The sequence below is a fragment of the Aquarana catesbeiana genome, linkage group LG02 (assembly GCF_042186555.1).
Source record: "Aquarana catesbeiana isolate 2022-GZ linkage group LG02, ASM4218655v1, whole genome shotgun sequence".
NCBI classification, from domain to species: Eukaryota; Metazoa; Chordata; class Amphibia; order Anura; family Ranidae; genus Aquarana; species Aquarana catesbeiana.
The window spans coordinates 563,555,615-563,578,296 of record NC_133325.1 but is presented as its reverse complement, the minus strand read 5'-3'; the positions used below and the strand labels follow the sequence as shown (position 1 = coordinate 563,578,296).

The following is a 22,682-nucleotide window of genomic DNA, read 5'->3' as shown; positions in this document are numbered from 1 at the left end:
CTAAGCTAGTATTTTTCTAGTGATTTTTTAAAAACTATTATTATATTATTATTTTAATATTATATTAATATTATTTTCTGCATAAATATTATGAGGTCTATTTATTTAAAAAAAAATGCTGTGCAAATGTCTCAGCATTTGCTCAGCCGTCATAAAAAATCCATGTATTGTTTCAATTATGTGTGTAATTTATTTATTTATTTATTTTCTACAATTGTCAGCTCTACCTAGTGCCCATAATTCAGTATTTTGCATTGTGATGGCCATAATTTCTGTTGGAGATGTAAAGCATGCTAAATAGGGTGGTACTTATTTTAAGAATTAAAGAGCAATTCTTGTCAACAAAAGAAAGCAGTTACTTCTAATACCAAGTAAACACAGATTCAAAGTTTCCCAGTCGGATGTCTGTGTAGCAAAATAAGCACATACATCTCTATACAGGATCAGTACCGTATATAGTCGAGTATAAGTCAACCCGAATATAAGCCGAGGCACCTAATTTTACAACAAAAAACTGGGAAAACTTACTGACTCGAGTATAAGCCTAGGGTGAGAAATGCGCAGCTACTGTAAGTGGAAAAGAGGGTCAACAATGCCCATTTTCAGGCTCACTGTGCCCAGTTGCATGCCTCACTATGCCCATTTGCAGCCATAGGTCCCCCAAACTTCAAACTCGGTAGTTAAGGGTTCCTAGATGCCCCCTAGCTGCAGCCAAAATTTGGGGTCTCTGGATCCAAAGGGTCTTGAAATGACATTGCTGCAGATGGACACAGTTGACCAACTTTGGGGCCCCATATCTCAGGGCAACTTGGTGCTAGGAACCCCAAATTTGGTGTGCAAACCCAGTGGAACTAGCACTACAACATATCCAGCTGGGGTTCTTATCACCAAGTAACCCTGAGATACGGGGCCCCAAATTCGGCTCAGAAAATGTCAAGCACTTTTCTGCAGCAGAGAATGACATTTTCCGAACCGAATTTGGGGCCCCTTAGTGCTAGGAACCTCGGCTTTAAATATGTTATAGTGCAGGTTCCACTGGGTTTGTACACCAAATTTGGGGTTCCTAGCACCAAGTGGCCCAGAGATACAGGGCCCCAAAGTTGGTTCGGAAAATGTCAAGCAGTTTTCAGCAGCAGAGAATTACATTTTCCAAACCGACTTTGGGGCCCCATATCTCGGGGCCACTTAGTGCTAGGAACCTCAGCTTTAAATATGTTATAGTGCAGATTCCACTGGGTTTGTACACCAAATTTGGGGTTCCTAGCAGCAAGTGGTCCTGAGATACGGGGCCCCAAATTCAGTTAGGAAAATGTAATTCTTTGCACCAGAAAAGTATAAGCCGAGGGGGGCACTTTCAGCACAAAAAAATGTGCTGAAAAACTCGGCTTATACTCGAGTATATACGGTAAGCAAGCAGCAGGAGTGTACTTCCTAAAGACTGTACTGTGTAACTTTCCTTCTTTCTGCTTCCTGCATCACCGACCGTATTCATATTGGTGGCTGAAAAAAACTTTTCAGTAGTGGATTTTTTTCTGTATAAATGTGCAAGGCAATAAGGAGTCTGGATAGGGTGTTCCGGCATCACCAGTAGATGAGTTGCAGGATCACCAAATTACAGACATAATGGAGTTGGGTAGACTGGTACACTACAGCAATGCCTGGATAAGAAATGTGACTACTCCCTGCACCCCCTGATGCATTAAACATATTAATAGCAATTTTGACTACAGTATATCTTTAAATCAAGATATGCAATGGATATGTGATGGAGTATACACTATAAGTAGTCTATGATTTTATACAACAGTTTACCTGAAGATTTTCAATACAAAACTGGTGTCCATACATATCAATAGCAGAAAGAAAAATCGACTCCACTTGGTTGTGACGAAGTTCATATGAAGGCAGATGTGAAGCAATAAGGACCTGAGGAAAAAAAAAAAAATTATATATATATATATATATATATATATATATATATATATATATATATATATATATATATATATAAAAGCTGTAGATCATAGTGAAATGAATGCAGTGGAAAATGCAGGTAGGCAAAGAGTACATAAACGAGCAGCATATATACCTGCCGGGCTCGCAGAGCCACCTTGGAATTAGTTGTTTTACTCAGCTGAGTGAGTTCTGTCAGGATGTTGAGCAACTCATCTGTTAAGGTCGGGTCCCTGCCACACAGCTGGTCCTACAAATAGAAAAAAAAAAGGACAATACAGAGTAAAAACAATGGTCTCACATCGCTGCTTTTAGTCATATTGGTACTTCTCTCACACAGTGCTTTCCATACAGAAATATTTGATGGGCTTTAATGGACCCACCAACAAACGTTGGGGGCCACTACTACCACTGTATAGCAAGAGTAGAGCTCAACTTCAGCCAAAATCTTTATTTCATTTTTGATGCAGTAGGGAAGGGTACAATCTCTATCACATTTTTATTGCCATCTGTGTCTATGATGGGGAGCTTGTGCCTAACTTACTGTCAGGACAGACAAAAACACAATTTTTAGCTTTTCTGTCTTGTTGATGACTACATTCCTCAATGCTGGTGTAGGGACTGGAAGGGAGGGAAAATCTACCCACTTGGGTCAGAGACAAAAATAAAAATCTGACAGAAATTTCAAATCTTCCCCACTCTGACATTTTTTTTAATTAATAATAGGGTTGCACCAATACCGATACTAGTATCAGTACAGATACCGAGCATTTGCACAAGTACTTGTACTCGTGCGAATGCTCAGATGCCTAACCTGATACCTCCAGCTCTTCAGCTCTCCTCCAGAAATGAAGAGACATCGCACAAAGGAGTTGGAGGCATCATTCCCAGAAGTCAGTGGGCAGAGAGAAGACAGTGGGAGTCAGCTTGAACATTCTGGCAGCTGGCAGGTAAGCTGGCCGAGGCAGAGGCGCAGCCACTATGTTTTCCCAGGACAAATATGCCAGACGGTGTTCCGTCAGAATCGGCGACCCATCAGATTCAGTAACATAAGTGACGTTCGGGCAGACTCAGAACACTGCAACGTCCATCTTGGTACACCCTGTACTCGGCCACAGTAAGCCTGCAGTCAGAATGCAGCAGCAGACATCTTGTTACACCCAGCCCATATAGTGAAATACAGTCAGTAACAGTACTATTTTTAAAATCTGTGAGACTGTTTTGATGTTGAATTTGAAAAGCAGCGGCAAGCCTGTTGATCTGACAGGTTTGCTAATCTGAGAGAACACCGCTGTTTTTAAAATTTAACATCAAAACAGTCTCACGGTTTTGAAAACACTGTATTTCACTATACAAGCTCAGTTTACTGCTAAAAGAAGTCTGAAATTCAAGACTTGGCTGAATGTAACAAGATGTCCTCTGCCGCCTTCTGACTGCAGGCTTACTGCAGGCGAGCGTGGGGTGTGCCAAGATGGCAGTCACGGTGTTCTGATAAAACGTCACTTCCGTTACCTAAAAAAAGCATCAGTAATCGGTATCAGCGAGTACTTGAAAAAAAGTATCAGTACTTGTACTTGGTCTTAACCTCCCTGGCTGTATTCCCGAGTCTGACTCAGGGTGGTATTTCAGAACCAAAAGCGGTAACCCCGAGCCAGACTCGGGATCGCATCGCAGGATCCAGGAAGAGCTTACTTACCTTGTCCCCTGGATCCTGCGATGTCTCCCCGCAGTGTGAGCGGATTATCCTCCGCTCGATTCATTCACAGAGCCGAGCTCCGTTCCCTGCGATCGTTGCGACGCACGGGGACGGAGAACGGCGCCAAATTCAAAAAGTGATTATGTCTACTAGACTCTGGTTTGGACAGATTTAAGTGAGTTATTCCTAAGAATTACAAGCCTACAATATAAAACGCCAAATTTCCATGCAAAATAGTTGTACAGCTTTCAGCACCAAAAATCTGAAATAATCATACCGCCAGGGAGGTTAAAAAAGTTGGATCATGCAACCCTAATTAATAACATAGAGTATATATTTAAAAAAAAAAGAAGATTAAAATTACATTGTTTATAAAAGCCTTATACATGAAAGCATGAGCACTGGCCATAGCAATGTTGGAAGTCCATCTTCATTTTCTAAGCTACACTAAGCAAATAAAATAGTGAATGTCAAACGTTCATTGCAGGTGAAAATTCACTGCTTTATAAATAAGCCTCTAAAAAAGGACAGACTTTGGTCATTGCTAAGGCCAACAAAGTTTCAATAGGTTTTTATTGAAAAGGCTTTCATGAGTTATAAATGGTGAACACAAAAGCTCATGGGTACAAATCTTTGGGCGACATACCAAGAAGATTCCAACCTAAGTGCAGAAATTAAAAGTATGACCATACAATGAGTTCCATATTAAACAGGAAATACCATCTACAATTACCCTTAATATTGGAGAAAATTTGACCACGCAGATTATGTGTTGTTGAGAAAAATATAACCTGAATTAACTTTTATAAGCAACCCAGATCAGACTACAGGTCATAAAGGAAAAAGAAAAGACCAACCATAAAGAAAACCAAGAACGCAAAAGGTAAAAAGGGGAGGAGGGAGAGGCGTGCGACAGAGCAAAGGTAAGGAGAGGGAAGGAGCAAGATCAGTCAGGGTACCAACATGCTCTAAACTGTATCTCCCCTGCCTAGGTGAATATTAGATGATCCATAAGGATGTGTCAAAATCATGAGGAAAATAATGTGTAATGCAAAAGGACAAACCTTTTAAAATGAAATAAATTTACTAAGAAGAACAGCAGCCAGATTTTCATTCAATAGGTACCATGTTGTTTTTGGTTTAACTTGTGTAACTGCTGAAGTACCAGACTACCAGGCTTTGGCCAGCGTTTGTTTGGCCGCCATTGATATAAGATGTAAGTCTAAATTGATTAGCAGTGCATTCCATTACTCAAGGGTTGAGTAAGGTGTTGTAACTCTAGGGAGCTAAGGTCCCTCTCCCACAGAGAAACATAGGAGGGGAGATATTGGGAGTCACCCCACTAAAGGGAACTATAGATTGTAGAGATACCTTTGGAAAAAGGGTCAAGGAGACATACAGTGGGGACGGAAAGTATTCAGACCCCCTTACATTTTTCACTCTTTGTTATATTGCAGCCATTTGCTAAAATCATTTAAGTTCATTTTTCCCCCTCATTAATGTACACACAGCACCCCATATTGACAAAAAAACACAGAATTGTTGACATTTTTGCAGATTTATTAAAAAAGAAAAACTTAAATATCACATGGTCCTAAGTATTCAGACCCTTTGCTGTGACACTCATATAATTAACACAGGTGCTGTCCATTTCTTCTGATCATCCTTGAGATGGTTCTACACTTTCATTTGAGTCCAGCTGTGTTTGATTATACTGATTGGACTTGATTAGGAAAGCCACACACCTGTCTATATAAGACCTTACAGCTCACAGTGCATGTCAGAGCAAATGAGAATCATGAGGTCAAAAAGGAACTGCCTGAAGAGCTCAGAGACAGAATTGTGGCAAGGCACAGATCTGGCCAAGGTTACAAAAAATTTCTGCTGCACTTAAGGTTCCTAAGAGCACAGTGGCCTCCATAATCCTTAAATGGGAGATGTTTGGGATGACTAGAACCCTTCCTAGAGCTGGCCGTCCGGCCAAAACTGAGCTATCGGGGGAGAAAAGCCTTGGTGAGAGAGGTAAAGAAGAACCCAACAGATCACTGTGGCTGAGCTCCAGAGATGCAGTCAGGAGATGGGAGTAAGTTGTAGAAAGTCAAGCATCACTGCAGCCCTCCACCAGTCGGGGCTTTATGGCAGAGTGGCCCAACGGAAGCCTCTCCTCAGTGCAAGACACATGAAAGCCTGCATGGAGTTTGCTAAAAAACACCTGAAGGATTCCAAGATGGTGAGAAATAAGATTCTCTGATCTGATGAGACCAAGATAGAACTTTTTGGCCTTAATTCTAATCGGTATGTGTGGAGAAAACCAGGCACTGCTCATCACCTGTACAATACAGTCCCAACAGTAAAGCATGGTGGTGGCAATATCATGCTGTGGGGGAGTTTTTCAGCTGCAGGGGCAATGAAGGAGTGGCTTCACAACAACTCCATGACTGTTCTTGAATGGCCCAGCCAGAGCCCTGACTTAAACCCAATTGAGCATCTCTGGAGAGACCTAAAAATGGCTGTCCACCAATGTTTTACCATCCAACCTGACAGAACTGGAGAGGATCTGCAAGGAGGAATGGCAGAGGATCCCCAAATCCAGGTGTGAAAAACTTGTTGCATCTTTCCCAAAAAGACTCATGGCTGTATTAGATCAAAAGGGTGCTTCTACTAAATACTGAGCAAAGATTCTGAATACTTAGGACCATGTGATATTTAAGTTTTTCTTTTTTAATAAATCTGCAAAAATGTCAACAATTCTGTTTTTCTGTCAATATGGGGTGCTGTGTGTACATTAATGAGGAAAAAAATGAACTTAAATGATTTTAGCAAATGGCTGCAATATAACAAAGAGTGAAAAACATAAGGGGGTCTGAATACTTTCTGTCCCCACTGTATATGTTTGAAGAGATTGAAGAGTCAGCGATAAATGTGCGATGAGTGTGCTTTAGGACGGATTGCACATAATTGCCAATTTACAGATATTGGAACAGTTCCATTGGAGGGGTGTTGTGGGTAGATCGGTACAGTATAACTGGAGAGTAGACTGCTCAAATGTTTCACAGAGTCCCAAGTCTTAAGGAAATGTATGAGGTTAGTACAGTGCTTGTGCATAGCAGGGGAGTCTAGTTTAGTAGATTGGCATAAAAAAATGTGAACCCCTTGGAATTAATCGTTTTTCTGCAGTAATTTGCTATAAAATATGATCTGATCCTCATTTAGATCACAACAAATACATGTGCTTAAGCTGATTATTTGAACATACCCATTAAACATTCACAGTGCTAGAGGAAAAAGAAGTGAACCCATAGACTAAATACTTCAATGAATGCTAATTGGAGTCAGTAGTTTGCACACCTGGAGTCCAAGTAATGAAATTAGTTTGGAAGTGTGGTTTAGAGCTACTCTGATTGATAAAAGATAGTCAAACATTTTAAGATTGCTGTTCATTAGAAGCATCAACTGATGTGAACCATGCCTCACAAAAATGAGCTCTCTGAGGACATCCAGTATCTCACAAAAGTGAGTACACCCCTCATATTTTTGTAAATATTTTATTCTATCTTTCCATCTGACTACACTGAAGAAATTACACTTTGCAACAATGTAAAGTAGTGAGTGTACAGCTTGTATAACAGTGTAAATTTGCTGTCCCCTCAAAATAACTCAATACATAGCCATTAATGTCTAAACCGCTGGTAACAAAATTGAGTACACCCCTAAGTGAAAATTTCCAAATTGGGCCCAATTAGCCATTTTCCCTCCCCGGTGTCAGTGTTACAGGGTCTCAGGTGTGAATGGGGAGCAGTTGTGTTAAGTTTGGTGTTATCGCTCTTACTCTCTCATACTGGTCACTTAAAGTTCAACATGGCACCTCATGGCAAAGAACTCTCCGAGGATCTAAAAAAAATAATTTTTGCTCTACATAAAGATGACCTAGGCTATAAGAAGATTGCCAAGACCCTGAAACTGAGCTGCAGCATGGTGACCAAGACCAAGACCATAAGCGGTTTAACAGGATAGGTTCCACTCAGAACAAGCCTCACGATGGTCGGCCAAAGAAATCAGTGAGGCTTGCTCAGCATCATATCCAGAGGTTGTCTTTGGGAAATAGACATATTAGTGCTGCCAGCATTGCTGCAGAGGTTGAAGGGGTGGGGGGTCAGCCTGTCAGTGCTCAGACCATACGCTGCACACTGCATCAAATTGGTCTGCACGGCTGTCATCCCAGAAGGAAGCCCCTTCTAAAGATGATGCACCAGAAAGCCTGCAAACAGTTTGCTGAAGACAAGCAGACTAAGGACATGGATTACTGGAACCATGTCCTGTGGTCTGATGAGACCAAGATAAACTTATTTGGTTCAGATGTAGTCAAGAGTGTGTGGCGGCAAACAGGTGAGGAGTACAAAGACAAGTGTGTCTTGCCTACAGTCAAGCATGGTGGTGGGAGTGTCATGGTCTGGGTCTGCATGAGTGCTGCCGGCACTGGGGAGCTACAGTTCATTGAGGGAACCATGAATGCCAACATGTACTGCGACATACTGAAGCAGAGCAGTATTTCAACATGAAAACAACCCCAAACACACCTCCAAGACAGCCACTGCCTTGCTAAAGAAAGCAAAGGTAAAGGTGATGGACTAGCCAAGCATGTCTCCAGACTTAAACCCTATTGAGTATCTGTGGGGCATCCTCAAATTGAAGGTGGAGGAGCACAAGGTCTCTAACATCCACCAGCTTTGTGATGTCATCATGGAGGAGTGGAAGAGGACTCCAGTGGCAACCTGTAAAGCTCTGGTGAACTCCATGTCCATGAGGGTTAAGGCAGTACTGGAAAATGATGGTGGCCACATAAAATGTTGATAATTTGGGCCCAATTTGGACATTTTCACTTAGAGGTGTACTCACTTTTGTTGCCAGCTGTTTAGACATGTGTATTGCGTTATTTTGAGGGGACAGCAAATTTACACTGTTATACAAGCTGTGCACTCACTACTTTACACTGTATCAAAGTGTAATTTCTTCAGTCTTGTCACATATATATAAAAAAAATTTACAAAAATGTGAGGGGTGCACTCACTTTTGTGAGATACTGTATGATCAAGAGTAGCTGATCTGCATAGGGCTGGAAAGGGATACAAAGCAATCTCAAAGTGTTTAGGAACCCATCAATCAACAGTTAGGAAAATTGTCCATAAATGTAGAAAGTTTAGTACTGTGGCTACTCTTCCTAGAAGTGGGCACCCAGCCAAGATGTCTCCTAAGGCACAATGCAGAATCCTAAATGAGGTAAAGAAGAACCCAACAGCTAAAGGCTTGAAAACATCACTGGAACTGGCAAACATTCCTGTTCATGAGTCTACCATACGCAAGTCTTTGAAAAGGCAGGATTGTCCATTGCAGAACACCACAGAGCAAAGAAACCATTGCTGTGCACCTGAAGTTTGCCAAAGAGCAAATTGGCAAACCACAAGGCTGCTCGGAAAATGTTTTGTGGGCTGGATAAATAAAAGACAAATTGTTCGGGAAGAATACTTGACACCGTATACAGCATGGCGCAAAAAAGGGCACCGCCTACCAACATCATTACATCATTCCAATTGTGAAGTATGGTGGCGGGAACATTATGATTTATGCTTGCTCCACTGCCTCAGGGCCTGGACCACTTGCCATCAGAGGGGAAAATTAGTTCCCAAATTCACCAAAATATCCTACCAGATAATGTCAAGCTGGCTGTTGGCCAGCTGAAGCTTAGTAGAAGTTGGTTGATGCAGCAGGACAATGACTCTAAGCATCAAAGTAAATCCACCCCAGACTGGCTTCAGAAAAAGAAAATGTGCCTTTTGGAGTGGCCCAATCAGAAGCCAGAGACCCCTTCGAGATGCTGTGGAATGACCTCAAGAGAGCCAGGCATCCTACAAATGTGTCTTGAGCTGAAGGAGTTTTGTAAAGAGGCATGGTCAAAAATTCCTCTTAAACTGATGATGCAGGTTTGATCCAGTGCTACCGAAAGTGCTTGCTTGAAGTCATTGCTGCCAAAAAGGGTTCAACCAGCTATTAAAGCAGAACTGCACTGCATCTGAGCACAAAAAAACAAAAATGCTATTTATTTATTTTTTCATATTCAAAGCAAACTCTATCCATGTCTCCATGCTTTTCTTTGTTAAGAAATCACTTTGAAATACACCCACCCCCCCTAGCATTTTTGGCTGGGGCCATCTTGCATAAGGGCAGATGGATTCCAGGAAGTAAATGCTACATCTGCCCTTAGCTCAGACATACAGGCAGGAGGGTGTGCTTAGCTAAGAAAGCCCCTCCCCTCCTCCTGTGAAGACTGCTGGGATGTATGACATCATTTACCTAGGCCTGGAAACCAGGAAGCAACTGAAGAGATGTATTAAAAAAAACATTTAAAGCAAGTAAATATAATATACTTTCCTAACTATGTACTAATGCTAGTAGCATAGGGATTAAAAATAGTCAATGTTGATTGGGAGAGTGAAGTTCTGCTTTAACTCCAAGGGTTCACTTACTTCTTCCTCCAGCATTATGAACATTTAATGGATGTGTTCAATAAAGACACGAGCAATTACAATTGCTTGTGTACGATCCACTTAAGCACACCGTGCTGGTCTATTGTGATGTATACGAGGATCAGATCACATTTTATGGCATATTACTGAAGGAGAACAGTTAACTCCAAGGGGGTCACATACTTTTTATTGCCATTGTAATTGATTTGTATGATTATTGATTTGTATGATTATAGATTCACGCCTGCTATTCTATTTGATTGGGTTGTCTCCTTGCATTGGCAAACTTGAGCTTGTCATTATTTGAATAAAAATGATTGCTCAGAAAATATGAGGGGGCATAGGAACAAGGAGTGTCCAAGGGGTAAAGTAAATTAGGGAGCAAGGTCATCAGTACTGCTATCTTGTCCAACCAATACTAGTTTTTATTAAAAAATGTAATAGTGGGTGACAGCCTGGTGAGGGGAACTCTAGCAAGAAATATAAAGTATATTAGCAAAATAACACAGACTTACGTCTCACGTGACCTAAGCATCAAAAAAGCATCAAGAAACTTTCTTCTAAACAGCCCTCTGTGTTTGCCTACATTATGTGTCCATGCACACATAGGCCTTTACAGGTGTTTAGAGGGTAAGCGCGTTCAGTATAGAAGCATTTGGCTGCAAAAAACACACAACGCCACTAAATGTGTCTAAACACGCTTAAAGTGGTTCTAAACTCTGTACAACCACTTTTACCTACAGGTAAGCCTATATTAAGGCTTACCTGTAGGTGCTGGAAATATCTCCTAAACCTGCACGGTTTAGGAGATATTTAAAACATACTCGTGCCGCTACGTCAGCAGCACATGCGCACTTTACAAAGGGCATGGTCGTACCGTTTTCTAAAGGGATCATGCCATGACTGGCAGCTCCACACGCATGCAACTCAGGCCAGTTACAGAGCCAAAGTACGCAGCCCCGGAAGGAAGAGGGGTGAAGATGGACACTTCCAGCCAGCGGTGACATCGCAGGCTTCGTTTTCAGGTAAGTGACACATAATGGGCTTTATGCTTTTACTTTGCAGGCAAATAAAAAGGAAGTAAAACCCATTATATTCTGGCCAATGAAATTAATGAACTTCCAAATGCTTGATGCAGCTAAGGATGTAGATCCTTATAATATAGGCATCTGAAGTTATGGGCAAATCTTGACTTTAAAGCGCATTTAGACTAAAAAATTATTTTACATTTTTGAATAGTAAAAAATGGGTATAACATTTGTTGTTTTTATGTCCCCTTTGGGTGACCTCACCTTTTGTTCCAGTGACAGCCATAATATCTTCAATTTCCTGTTTGAGTGACAATGGTGACCATCACAAATAAGAGCCACTAAATCTACCCAGTTGGTGGATTCAACCTCTATGTTATTCTCATTTATGAATATATTGGGCTGTATACTGAATGCTCTTTAACTGCTTCCCATCCAGCGACATACTAGTACGTCGTTGGATGGGAAGGGTGATATCTCGGTCATCACTGCAGCGATATATGAGGTATCAGTTTTTTCAGCCAGTGTTTGTAAAGCCAGTAAAAGTAATCCAAGCAGCTAAAAATAATCCACCAGGGGGCGTGGCCTGGCACCGGAGCGAAATGGCCGCTTAGGGAGAGAGCTCCGCCGTCCAGGGATACAAGTAAGCACTTTCAGAAGCTGAACCCTTGCCAGCAACCGCTACAAATGACGGGCAGGAGTCACTCAGCCACCCGCTCTCAGATGGACCCATCCACGCAACTCAGCAGGAACATTCCAGCGATGTTCCGAACGCAGTATATGGACTCACAGGCCGCATCTCAAGCCGCGGACTGTAGTTACACAGGTCGCGCTGACGCTCCCGCAGCGTCTCAGACAGGCACGTCCCACGCAGGCTCCTCTCCACTCCTATGCCTGGCGGACCTCCAGAGTGTGGCACTGGACAATAAAAACACCTTGACAGCAGCAATCGCAGACTTGAAGGCAGACCTCAAAGCTGTAGGTACCAGAGTGGAGCATGTGGAGGCGCCCACCATGACACACAGCTCGGCCATTCAACAGGTACAGCAGGCAGTCTCTGTACACAACAGGCATCTCATTGACATGCACAGGCATATGGAGGACCTTGATAATCGGGGCCGCAGACACAACCTCAGAGTTCGTGGAATCCCTGAGTCTGTAGAGGCCCCCCAACTGCAAGCAGTGGTCTGGGCAATCTTCAACACTCTATTAGGCAGGCCGCCTGATGCACCGATCGAAATGGAGAGATGTCACAGAGCACTACGGCCAAGGGGTAGGGACACTGACCCACCTAGGGACGCTGTCTGCTGTTTTGTCAGCTATACCCAGAAAGAAGAGATCCTGTGCCTGGCCCGCAACCATGCCCACCTGGAGCATGAAGGTGTACGTATTCAGTTCTATCAAGACTTATCCGCCATCACCCTACAGCACAGGAGGGACCTCCGCCCTCTTCTCCAAGCTTTGCGTGAGAGACACATTCCCTATCGTTGGAAGTTTCCATTCTGCCTTCAGGCAACAAATGGTAACCATACGGCCCAACTGAGGACACCAGCAGATCTAAGACCATTCTGCGACATGCTAGGAATCCCGATGATCCCAGTTCCAGACTGGTATGGAGCCTTCCTACGACCTGAACCCTGGATCCCCACACAACATGGAGACACCCCAAGGTCCCTAAGAAGTAGGCAACGCCACCGCAGACCCTCAGCTGATTCGCCACCGAGACGCCGGGGAGATATGGAAACCGATGAAAGCCCACGTGTTTCCCCATCATCTGCCAGGTGCAAGACTGACCATTGAACCCTCTACATCCTAAATGGTGAGCTATATTGTTACTAGTACCTGTCCCCTTAGATGCTCCTTGGCATTTGCAAAGTAAGCTGGGAACCAACACCATTGATGGTACTTACAATTAGCAAACAAGTGATGCAGAGCTTAATGACACCTGATTTTCCCCTGATCCCTCTATATCCCGCTATCCCATATTCTCTCTGACAGACACTGCCTCTCCCATGTACCCCAGGAATCTACAGAACTTCCTCGTGTAGTACTATCGCCAGAGAATATGGCGGGGGACTTTACTCAAGAATTCCTAAATAGTACTGAGCAGAGGTAAGCGATCACCTCAACAAAACCAGTGCAATTTATGCTCCATTCCCAGCTCTGGCTCTTTCAATATGAGAGCCTTTACACACAAGGTGACAACCGAGCTCTGGGAAGATGCGTGCCCTCCCCCCCCCCCCCCCCAGACCATACTGACTCTCAACAATAACTTTGGATAATGCCTAGGGCACAGGCTTGGTTACCATTTACCCCCTTTTTTGAACACACTGCTATTAGCAATGGTAGTACTGAACATCTTGCTCCTGGCATTGCCTTAGCGTCGTATCCCCCCCCCCCCCTTCTCTTACCCCTACCACCACCCTGTTTTTCCCTATTGGGAGACCAAAGAGAGGCTCTGGAATCACCAGCTTGCCATAATGGCACGCATCCCGGCTTCTCAGGGAATTAACCAGATTTTTTCATACATGTGTATTGGGGATAGGAGCCAGGCAAGGCTCACTAATATGACATTTTACTTTATCCTGGTTTACTGGTTATTGTTATAAGGCAAGTAACTTACTTATGTTTCACGGGACATGTTACCCGGTGGCTCTAAAGATGGGACATTCCATCCCTTACACCCATGACTGATCATGAAGGTGGGGGAAGATGTCCCAGACAGCCTGGAGAAAGGCGAGGTCGTCTCCCGGCCCACACTGAGCTTTGTGGCCCTTGAGGGTGTTCATGCAGCAGGGGGATATGGGGCTCCATGTCCCCCTCGCTGCCAGATGCTGCAGGGATCTTACAGAGCTTGAACACAGATGGCTTCTCGGGGTCCCGAATGCCTGGTTCCATCGTACTTTGCGATGGTGCTGGGTATGGAGGCTTGGGCGTCCCTGTCTTGCAAATAGGATGACAGCTTGACTAATTCAAATGTTAAAATGGTTAGATCATACAGAACTAGTTGTATAGACTTTTATATGTTATGTTTATCTGTTTGAATACATGCAGACCAAGGTTACAATGCACTATGTTGATGTGGAGTGATACTCTTACACGTCGAGACTATATAAAGTTCTGATGGGGGAGGGCCGGTGTGAGCCCCTCCCACTTAATGTGGGGGGGTCCGCCCAGCCTCACCCCATCCAATGAGGCCGAGGTCTTGTTTAAACCCTAAAGCTCATATACTTGGGTCCCTGGATGGTAGGAAGTGCCCACATAGTTTTCTAGGTCCTAGGTCTCTTCCCCATCTCAGGGAGACAGGTTTCCTCCTTGAAACTAGCCGGAAAAACCTCACGTTTCTTCTGCCTTTATACCCATCCCTCATTAGGTTACTCAGCTGGACTGTACTACCTCCTGTATTTTTTTGTGATCCCCACAAAAAGGCATAAACTTGATTGACCGGGGAGTGGGCACCCTCTGGAGTTACTGGTTTAATCAGAGCAGCTCTCCGTAGCGGGCCTATCCTGATCTGTATCTTCTATTGTCTCACTAACTCCCTTTTCTGCTTCGTTCTTCCTTCTCTTCCCTCCCCCCCTTTTTTCCCCCACTCCTCTCTCTCTTCTACATTGCACCTCTGGTCTTTATCTCCTATTCTTCCCCCCACTAACCTCTAGACCCCGTCCCCCCCAAAAATAGGGGTAGCACTGATAAGCGCTTCTGACCACTGAACAATGCCTTCTGGATCACATTCATCGACTCCTCTATCCCTCAAGGTTTACTCCTTGAACGCCAAAGGTCTTAATATTCCAGAAAAGCGGAGCTGTGTTCTTGCTGAAGCACATAGCCTTAAGGCTCAAATATTATTTCTACAAGAAACCCATTTTAAATCCATTTTAAATCAGGCTCTATCCTCCGCTTTAGAAAGAAAGAGGAAAGAGGAGACAAGGGAGTCCCCAGAAAGCAAAAAAGGGGAATGGTCAACTACGGCTTATGGTACAAAAATGCAAAAAGGCTTTATTAAGGGTAGGGGGGGTGGGGGTATTTACATATACAAAAAATTCCAAATATATGTAGGATAAACAGTTCTGAAGAAGTACGCGGAGGCGTACGAAACGTCAACGCAGCCCCTGCAGGGCTTGTCAGCAGGCCTTCAACATGCTTCCTTTTCCAGCAATGTAAAAGGGTTTCCCTGTGATTTGCATACACCACCATACTTCACAAGCTAATTCCGCATCAGCAATTGAATGCAAAGTTCCTGGTTCCTGGTCTCTTCCTAACCATGTGACCGGTCATGTGATCACACAGTCTGCAGTGTCTACTATTGAGGAGAATGGTGTGCTGTGACTACACACTGAATGTTGCTCTGAACTGACTGTGAGCCGCTCCATGCCAAACAGCAAGACAGCAGAGTCTGAGGACATCCCCAGTACTTGAAAGAGGTGAGAGCCCAATGGGCAGTTTCTCTTTCCCTCCTTACCTGCTTATCAATAGTCTTTGCATCTGTTTGCCATTCACCCTCCTGCATGGATTGACACACTTGAAACTGATGAACTGTGAAAATATCATCCTGGTCTAGATTGGAAAAGAGACTAAGCCCTTTCTTTGGAGTGGTTTGTCCTTTGCTCCTTTTATGCTGCATTGAGGAAATAGTGTTTGTGCACTGGACATACCTAGTAACAGGAACGCTGGTCTTTCCATTTCCAAAACAACTGGTGTAAACACACATTTAGTGCACTGAGGTTGGAAGCTGCTTGTGGAGGATTTCCTTCTAATAGAGGTTTTTTTTTTAAAAATCCCACCTAATTCAGCTATGTAAGGTCCTGTCTATGTGGATATATGTGGGTTTTTTTTTTTTTTTTTTTTTTTTCTCAGTACTGCTCAATCTGATGCACAGTTAATACTAGACCACATAAGACTTGATATCCCATCAGTAGCTTACTCCATGTAATGTTTGGTGCAATACTTTTTTCTTTGGATTCAAATGGACACTGCATGCGTTTTTGGCCTGCAGGCACGCTCTGCAGTTTTATTCATCAATGTTGCAGCATGGTTTTTAATTTTGGTTTAGTGTAGTGAGACGGACTGTGTTATTTAGATACATTGTTTATCCTACATATATTTGGAATTTTTTGTATATGTAAATACCCCCATCCCCCCTACCCTTAATAAAGCCTTTTTGCATTTTTGTACCATAAGCCGTAGTTGACCATTCCCCTTTTTTGCTTTCTGGGGACTCCCTTGTCTCCTCTTTCTGTTGTTGATATAGTGCCATTGCTTTTAGGGCAGGTATCCCGTCACATATTGACGAATCGGCTGGTACTCCATTTGCTGTTTGCTACTTTGGTGAGTGTGGATTCAAGGACTTTTTACCCCCCATTTTTTGCTCTATCCTCCGCTTAACCAATAGCTGATTTCCAGAAGTCTACCATGCCACCTGCCCCGACTCCAAAACAAAAGGGGTCTCCATAGTAATTGCCAAATCTTTCCCATTCCACCTCACAGACCGACTCCTTGACTCAGAAGGAAGGTACATATTTTTGAAAGGGACATGGAAGGACAGGCCAGTTACTTTGGTGAACATTTACTGCCCCAATTCTAAACGGTAACCTTCCTAAAAGAGGTCCTCACACAGCTCACAACCTTTAAGTCGGGCCTTCTGATCCTGGGGGGAGACTTCAACATGGCCCTAGATCCGCTTCTCGACACATCCACAGGTACCTCCTCAATTACATTCTCTGCTTTGCGCCAAGCTAAACTCGCTCTAGCCTCCCTTGCACTACACGATACCTGGCACATTCTACAGCCCCAGGGGAAGGATTACACATTCTTCTCCCCTCCTCATTCCGCTATTCCAGGCTAGACTATCTGTTTATACACCAGACAGATTTGACCTTCCTACAGGACGCGACTATAGAGAATATGTACATTTCTGATCACCACCCGATCACATTGACCTTACAATTCCCGCAATGGGAAATGACAACCAGAACTTGGAGACTGGATGCTTCTCTTCTCGCAGACCCGGGGGACTTAGCCGAAATCACCAAGACTATTACAGATTACTTCCAACTTAATAATAACCCCGACGTATCTCCCATGACCCAATGGGAAGCGCATAAATGCGTTGTACGGGGTCGCCTTTTAGGTATTGCTGCCAGAAACAAAAAAAACGCAACAATCTGCGATTCAAAACCTGACTGAAAAAATAGCCCTTCTGGAAGCACAACATAAGCGCTCTCTAGCAGTAAAGGTAGCACAGGAACTAGCTGACACACGGGTAGCCCTCCTAGAGGAACTATCTAAACGGGCACAAAAGAGACAGGTTCTTTCTCAGAAACTGTTCTACGAACAGGGCAATAAACTAGGGAGGCTATTGGCTAGGTTCACTCAGAGACGCACACTCATGTCCACGGTTCACCACATTATAGATTGAGGAGGAACATCCCACTCCAGAAACGAGGTCATCGCCAACCAATTCCGCCTGTTTTATAGCAAATTATACAACCTCGACTCGCACGAACACAGACCCATACCGACAGATGCACGCTTAGAGCTTATAAAAGGTTTTTTAGCCAAATTCAGCCCCCGGCCTCTATCTATGGAAGACTGGCAAGCCATGGAGACACCATTGTCCTTAGCGGAGTGGGAGAGGGCCTTGAAGGCCACGAAACCTGGCAAAAGCCCTGGGCCAGATGGCTTTTCAGCACAATATTATAAAAGCTTTGCTGACCTCTTGGCCCCGAACTTTCTTAAAGCCTTTAATGCCCTCTCTAACTTACCATGTACCTCAGGTAGCTTACTAGAGGCCTACATCTCGGTGATCCCTAAGGAAAACAAAAACCCCGCAGATGTAGCCAACTACCGACACATATCCCTCTTGAATGTTGATGTGAAATTATTTGCTAAGATCCTGGCCAATCGTTTGTCCTCTCACATACCTGCCTGGTGGGTGACCAAGTTGGCTTTGTCCCTGGAAGAGAGGCCAGGGACAATACCATTAAGGCGCTCAATTTACACCACTGGCTTACGTCAACCAACAAAGAGGGTTGCTTCTTAGCGATGGATGCGGAGAAGGCGTTCGACAGGGTGGCCTGGGATTATATGGACGCGGACCTGGAAGCCCTGGGATTAGGAAGCATTATGCGAACTTTTATTAAAGCACTCTACACCAGGCCCAGGGCTAGAGTTCGAGTAAACGGCCACCTGTCAGACGCCTTCCCCATCCATAATGGGACTAGGCAGGGATGTCCCTTATCTTCGTTACTATACATCCTCACGTTAGAACCTCCTCCGGTGCATCCGGGCATATCCAGACATAAAGGGGATCGAGGTACATCAACGGGAATATAAGATTGCTGCTTTCGCGGATGACATATTACTCTTCCTCTCATCCCCACTGACGTCTCTGCCTAACCTAATGCCAGTGTTAGAGCAGTTTAAAACCATCTCGAACCTAACAATCAATCTCTCCAAGTCTTATGCACTTAATGTTTTTCTACCCCCGCGGATAGTTCAGCTCTGCCAGGAAAATTTCCCGTTTAGCTGGAAAGCTGATGCCATTAAGTACCTGGGCATTCAACCCCCTGGTAAGCTCAAAGATCTTTACGAAAAGAACTTTGACAGAGCTGAGACTTATCCAGCAGGATCTACTCCGATGGGAGGCACCCACCATTTCGTGGTTTGGGCGGGCTGCCATTTTGAAATGACGGTGCTTCCTCGTTTACTTTACAAATTACAGACTATTCTGATCCGCCTACCACCCGCCTTCTTCACAACCTATAAACGCATTTGTAGATCCTTTTTATGGGGAACTAAAGTAGCGCGAATAGGGTGGGCCAAGCTAGTTCTACCAAAATCAGGAGGGGGAATTGGACTCCCAGACCTCCAGAGATACTACTGGGCGGTTCATCTAACTAGGGTGGTAGATTGGAGGATCCATACTAAGTACAAGGGGTGGGTCCTCCTTGAAAAATTGATCTCAGGTACCGAACTCCAGTAGGTCCCATGGTTCCCAAAGACACACATGCCGACTAATGTACACTCTCATCCCCTCATAGGAGCTACCCTGCATGCCTTTGACAGGGCGTGCAAAGCTCACTCTCTTTCAAACCCACATTGCGCGATCACTCTCATCAGTAATAATCCAAACTTCCCCCCGGGAATAGAGGGGACCTTTCTAGCAGCAGAGTGGCCTTATGCAGAAATGCAGGCTAGACACTTCTTTTCCAGAGGAAGGTTCCTCCGACAAAATGAATTGGCAGCACTCTCAAACACAAAGTCTTTTCCCTTTTGGGCTTACATACAACTAAAACACTTCTTGGACAGTCCCTCACATTGCAGTTGAAGTCCCTGCACAAGCTACACTGCGAGCCAGGCTCCTGGCTCACAGTGTAGCTTGTGCAGGGACTTCAACTGCAAGCAGCACCCGATCAGGGGTGCGGGTCGGTGATCGGAGGGAGCTACCATGAATATAATCTAATCATCAATACTGAGAGCGGAGACTACCCTGGGCGCCTTATATGATCGCGGTGGTGAGGAGATCGTGGAGGAGATAATCATATGCTGTTTGCCCCTTTGGGGTTGTTGGATCCGGTGAGTGGGGACCCTTGAGGGGGAGCACAAAAGTCACTAAGAACATCTGAAAGCACCCCAGTCACGGTTTTGCTTGAAGAAAATTTGAACACCGTTTTTTTGCAGAAATTTATCATCCTATGGACTATGATCACTATTTACAATTTGTGTGGTGTTATTTGTATATATTTGTACTATTAGGCAGAGGTGCACTTTTATGTCTCTGTTCAATGCCAAACCACTATACTATATGGTGGTTTTTCTTTGAAATCCCATCACAATTATAGGTGTTTAGTTTACACCTTCTATATTCTTGTGTTCACTTTTTTATGATTTTTTATCACTTAAGATTGCTTATATTGGCACAATTTACTGGTGGTTACCGTAAACCACCACTAGGGGTTATGGTGTTTTTTGTAAACTTCATTTAGATATTTGGTACAGCTTACACCATCACACATCAGGACACCATGGGATAACAAACCCCCCCCCCACCTCCCCCTTCGCTGTAGCTGTTCATCCCATATAATCCTATAGGGAGCGCCATACCCCATTGTGAATAATCTTTAACTCTTTTTGAGGATCCTTAGGGAAGCTCCTTTCAGGGGGGCTGCATACCTCAATTCTTTGCCCTAAGCGCAGCCATTATACATATTTACAATGTTTGGAGAACCCTATACATCTCTGGAGTCGGAACATGCCTATTGGGAGAACGAGCTGGACATGGTGATTGATGAAAAGACCTGGGACAGAGTATATCTATATATACATAAGGGCTCTTTGAATGTACATACACAGGAAAATGGTTATAAAGTCAAAACAAGGTGGTACAGAACACCGGAAATGTTACATAAATTCATCCCGACGGTCCCAAACCAGTGTTGGAGATGTGAACAGGATCTGGGCACGTTCCTCCATATCTGGTGGACGTGCCCACTGATTCAGCCATACTGGCGTAAAGTGCATGAAATTGCAACAGAGATATCCTCACTTCCGCTGGAATTTTCAGCGGCACAGTACCTCCTTCACATCTCCAAAATATCCCGCAAGAAATACTACAGGTCAATAGCTATGCACATGATCAATGCCGCGAGACTATGCCTCCCAGTGCATTGGAGATCCAAGTCGCCCCCCTCCATAAAGGAGTGGATGGCGCGGATCAATAGGATAGCAGCAATGGAGGAATTGATTCACACTGCACAAGACAGGATAACACACTTTTCGGCAATATGGGCACCTTGGCTCGAATACCGAAACTCACAGAGATTTCTAGACCTCTGCCAAGACAACCATTGAAAAGCCCAGTAGGCTTCATGTTTTCTAAACCATGCAAAGGAGGGTAGTTGGTGGAATCCCCACCCCCTCCTTGCATACCCCACTTACATTGCTACCCCTACCTCCCCCCCCCAGCAATCCTTCACTCCCTCATCCCTCTCTTTCCTGCTTTTCCCTCCCTTTCCTCCCTTTTCTTTTCTTCTCTTTTCCTTTTTCTCTCTATTCTTGTTTTCTATGGTACCCTACTAAACAGCTAAAGAATCGAAAACCGATGTGATGGTCAGATACACGTCCTACCTCATGTCAGTCTTGTAATACCTATAGATGCTTCGCTAGCTATATCCTACAACAGTTCCTCATGCCGATGTAAACCAAATTGACTTATAGTGCACATCCCATCGCCACAGGGATCTTAAAATGGCTGATTCGATAATTAACCTAGAGACAGCACCTGCTGATATATACTTTCTCAAGTTTATCCCTTATGCCTCTTTATTGTTGGATTACTGTTTCTTTGTAATATGACTATGTGTATATGATACTATCTGTATTGTCTATAAAAAATTTTAATAACAATTTTTGGGAAAAAAATAAATAAATATTCCACCAATCTGTGTCTGATCAGCTGCATTGGACCCCAGATCACTCCATAAAGAGGATTTGTCATGGCCCATGTTGTCACAAGGGATGTTGTTCATCCCCTGTGATAGCAATAAAGTTGATAAAAAAAAATAATGAAAGAGACAGTGCAAAAATTTTTGATTTAAATAAAATAAATAATAAAATCGAAAAAAAAAATGTCAAAGTGCCCCGTCTGCCTGTGATCGTACACAAATGGGAATGTGCACATCAGTCCCACACACATATGTAAACGGTGATCGCACCACACATGTGAGGTATCACCACAAACATCAAAGCGATAGCAATAATTCCTCCTGTGTACCTCCGAACTGGTATCCTGTAAAAAAATTTAAAGCATCACCTATGGGAATTTTTTGTTTGGCGCTGTTCAATGGGCGGACGTAATTTTAAAGCGTGACATGTTTGGTATCTATGTACTCAGTGTAACATCATAATTTTACCAAAAAAAAAATTTAATATATAGTGTTTTTGTGCATTCAAATTCATTAAAGTGTATTTATTAATACACTTAATACACAAAAACACATTGCAAACACGGTGTGACATAAATATATGCAGCGCAATCACATATTGAGTACAACACAAATTAAACAATAAACAAAATACATCGACTCAAGCTCATATAGTAAATATATTAAAAAAAAAGTCCCATATATTAGAACTCCACTGCAGTGATAGTTCATATAGTTTCTTCCAATGTGTTTGGTGCCCACCACCTCCGAAAAAAAGGGCCTGCTCATCTCCTGTATCTGACCCCACTAGAGTCATAATAGCCTTAGTGAACTCCATTCTAGATGGTACTGGAACAATCCTCCTGCTATTGTCCCTGAATCACGCTACTTCACTACTTAGTTCCCGATCATCAATAAGACATGTCATAGAATAAAATAGAGAAACCACAGTGCTCTCTGCTTCCAAATATTTCTTAAAACTGAACAAGGGATTAAAAAGCACTCACATGGATATATAAAAACAAGCATAGAATCAACTCCCCATGCTGACACAAATGGC

General features: G+C 43.5%; 1 protein-coding gene across 2 annotated transcripts in view; it reads right to left on the bottom strand.

Moving 5' to 3' along the window:
• Nucleotides 1-22,682, bottom strand: part of ACACA (acetyl-CoA carboxylase alpha) — a 571,750-nt gene that overhangs the window by 397,959 nt on the left and 151,109 nt on the right. For both annotated transcript variants that reach the window (XM_073616063.1, XM_073616061.1), the window contains exons 25-26: nucleotides 2,090-2,203; nucleotides 1,813-1,926 (exon numbers count right to left, since the gene is read on the bottom strand). In XM_073616063.1, the coding sequence (XP_073472164.1) occupies nucleotides 1,813-1,926; nucleotides 2,090-2,203 (228 nt within the window). The remainder of the gene's footprint in view (nucleotides 1-1,812; nucleotides 1,927-2,089; nucleotides 2,204-22,682) is intronic.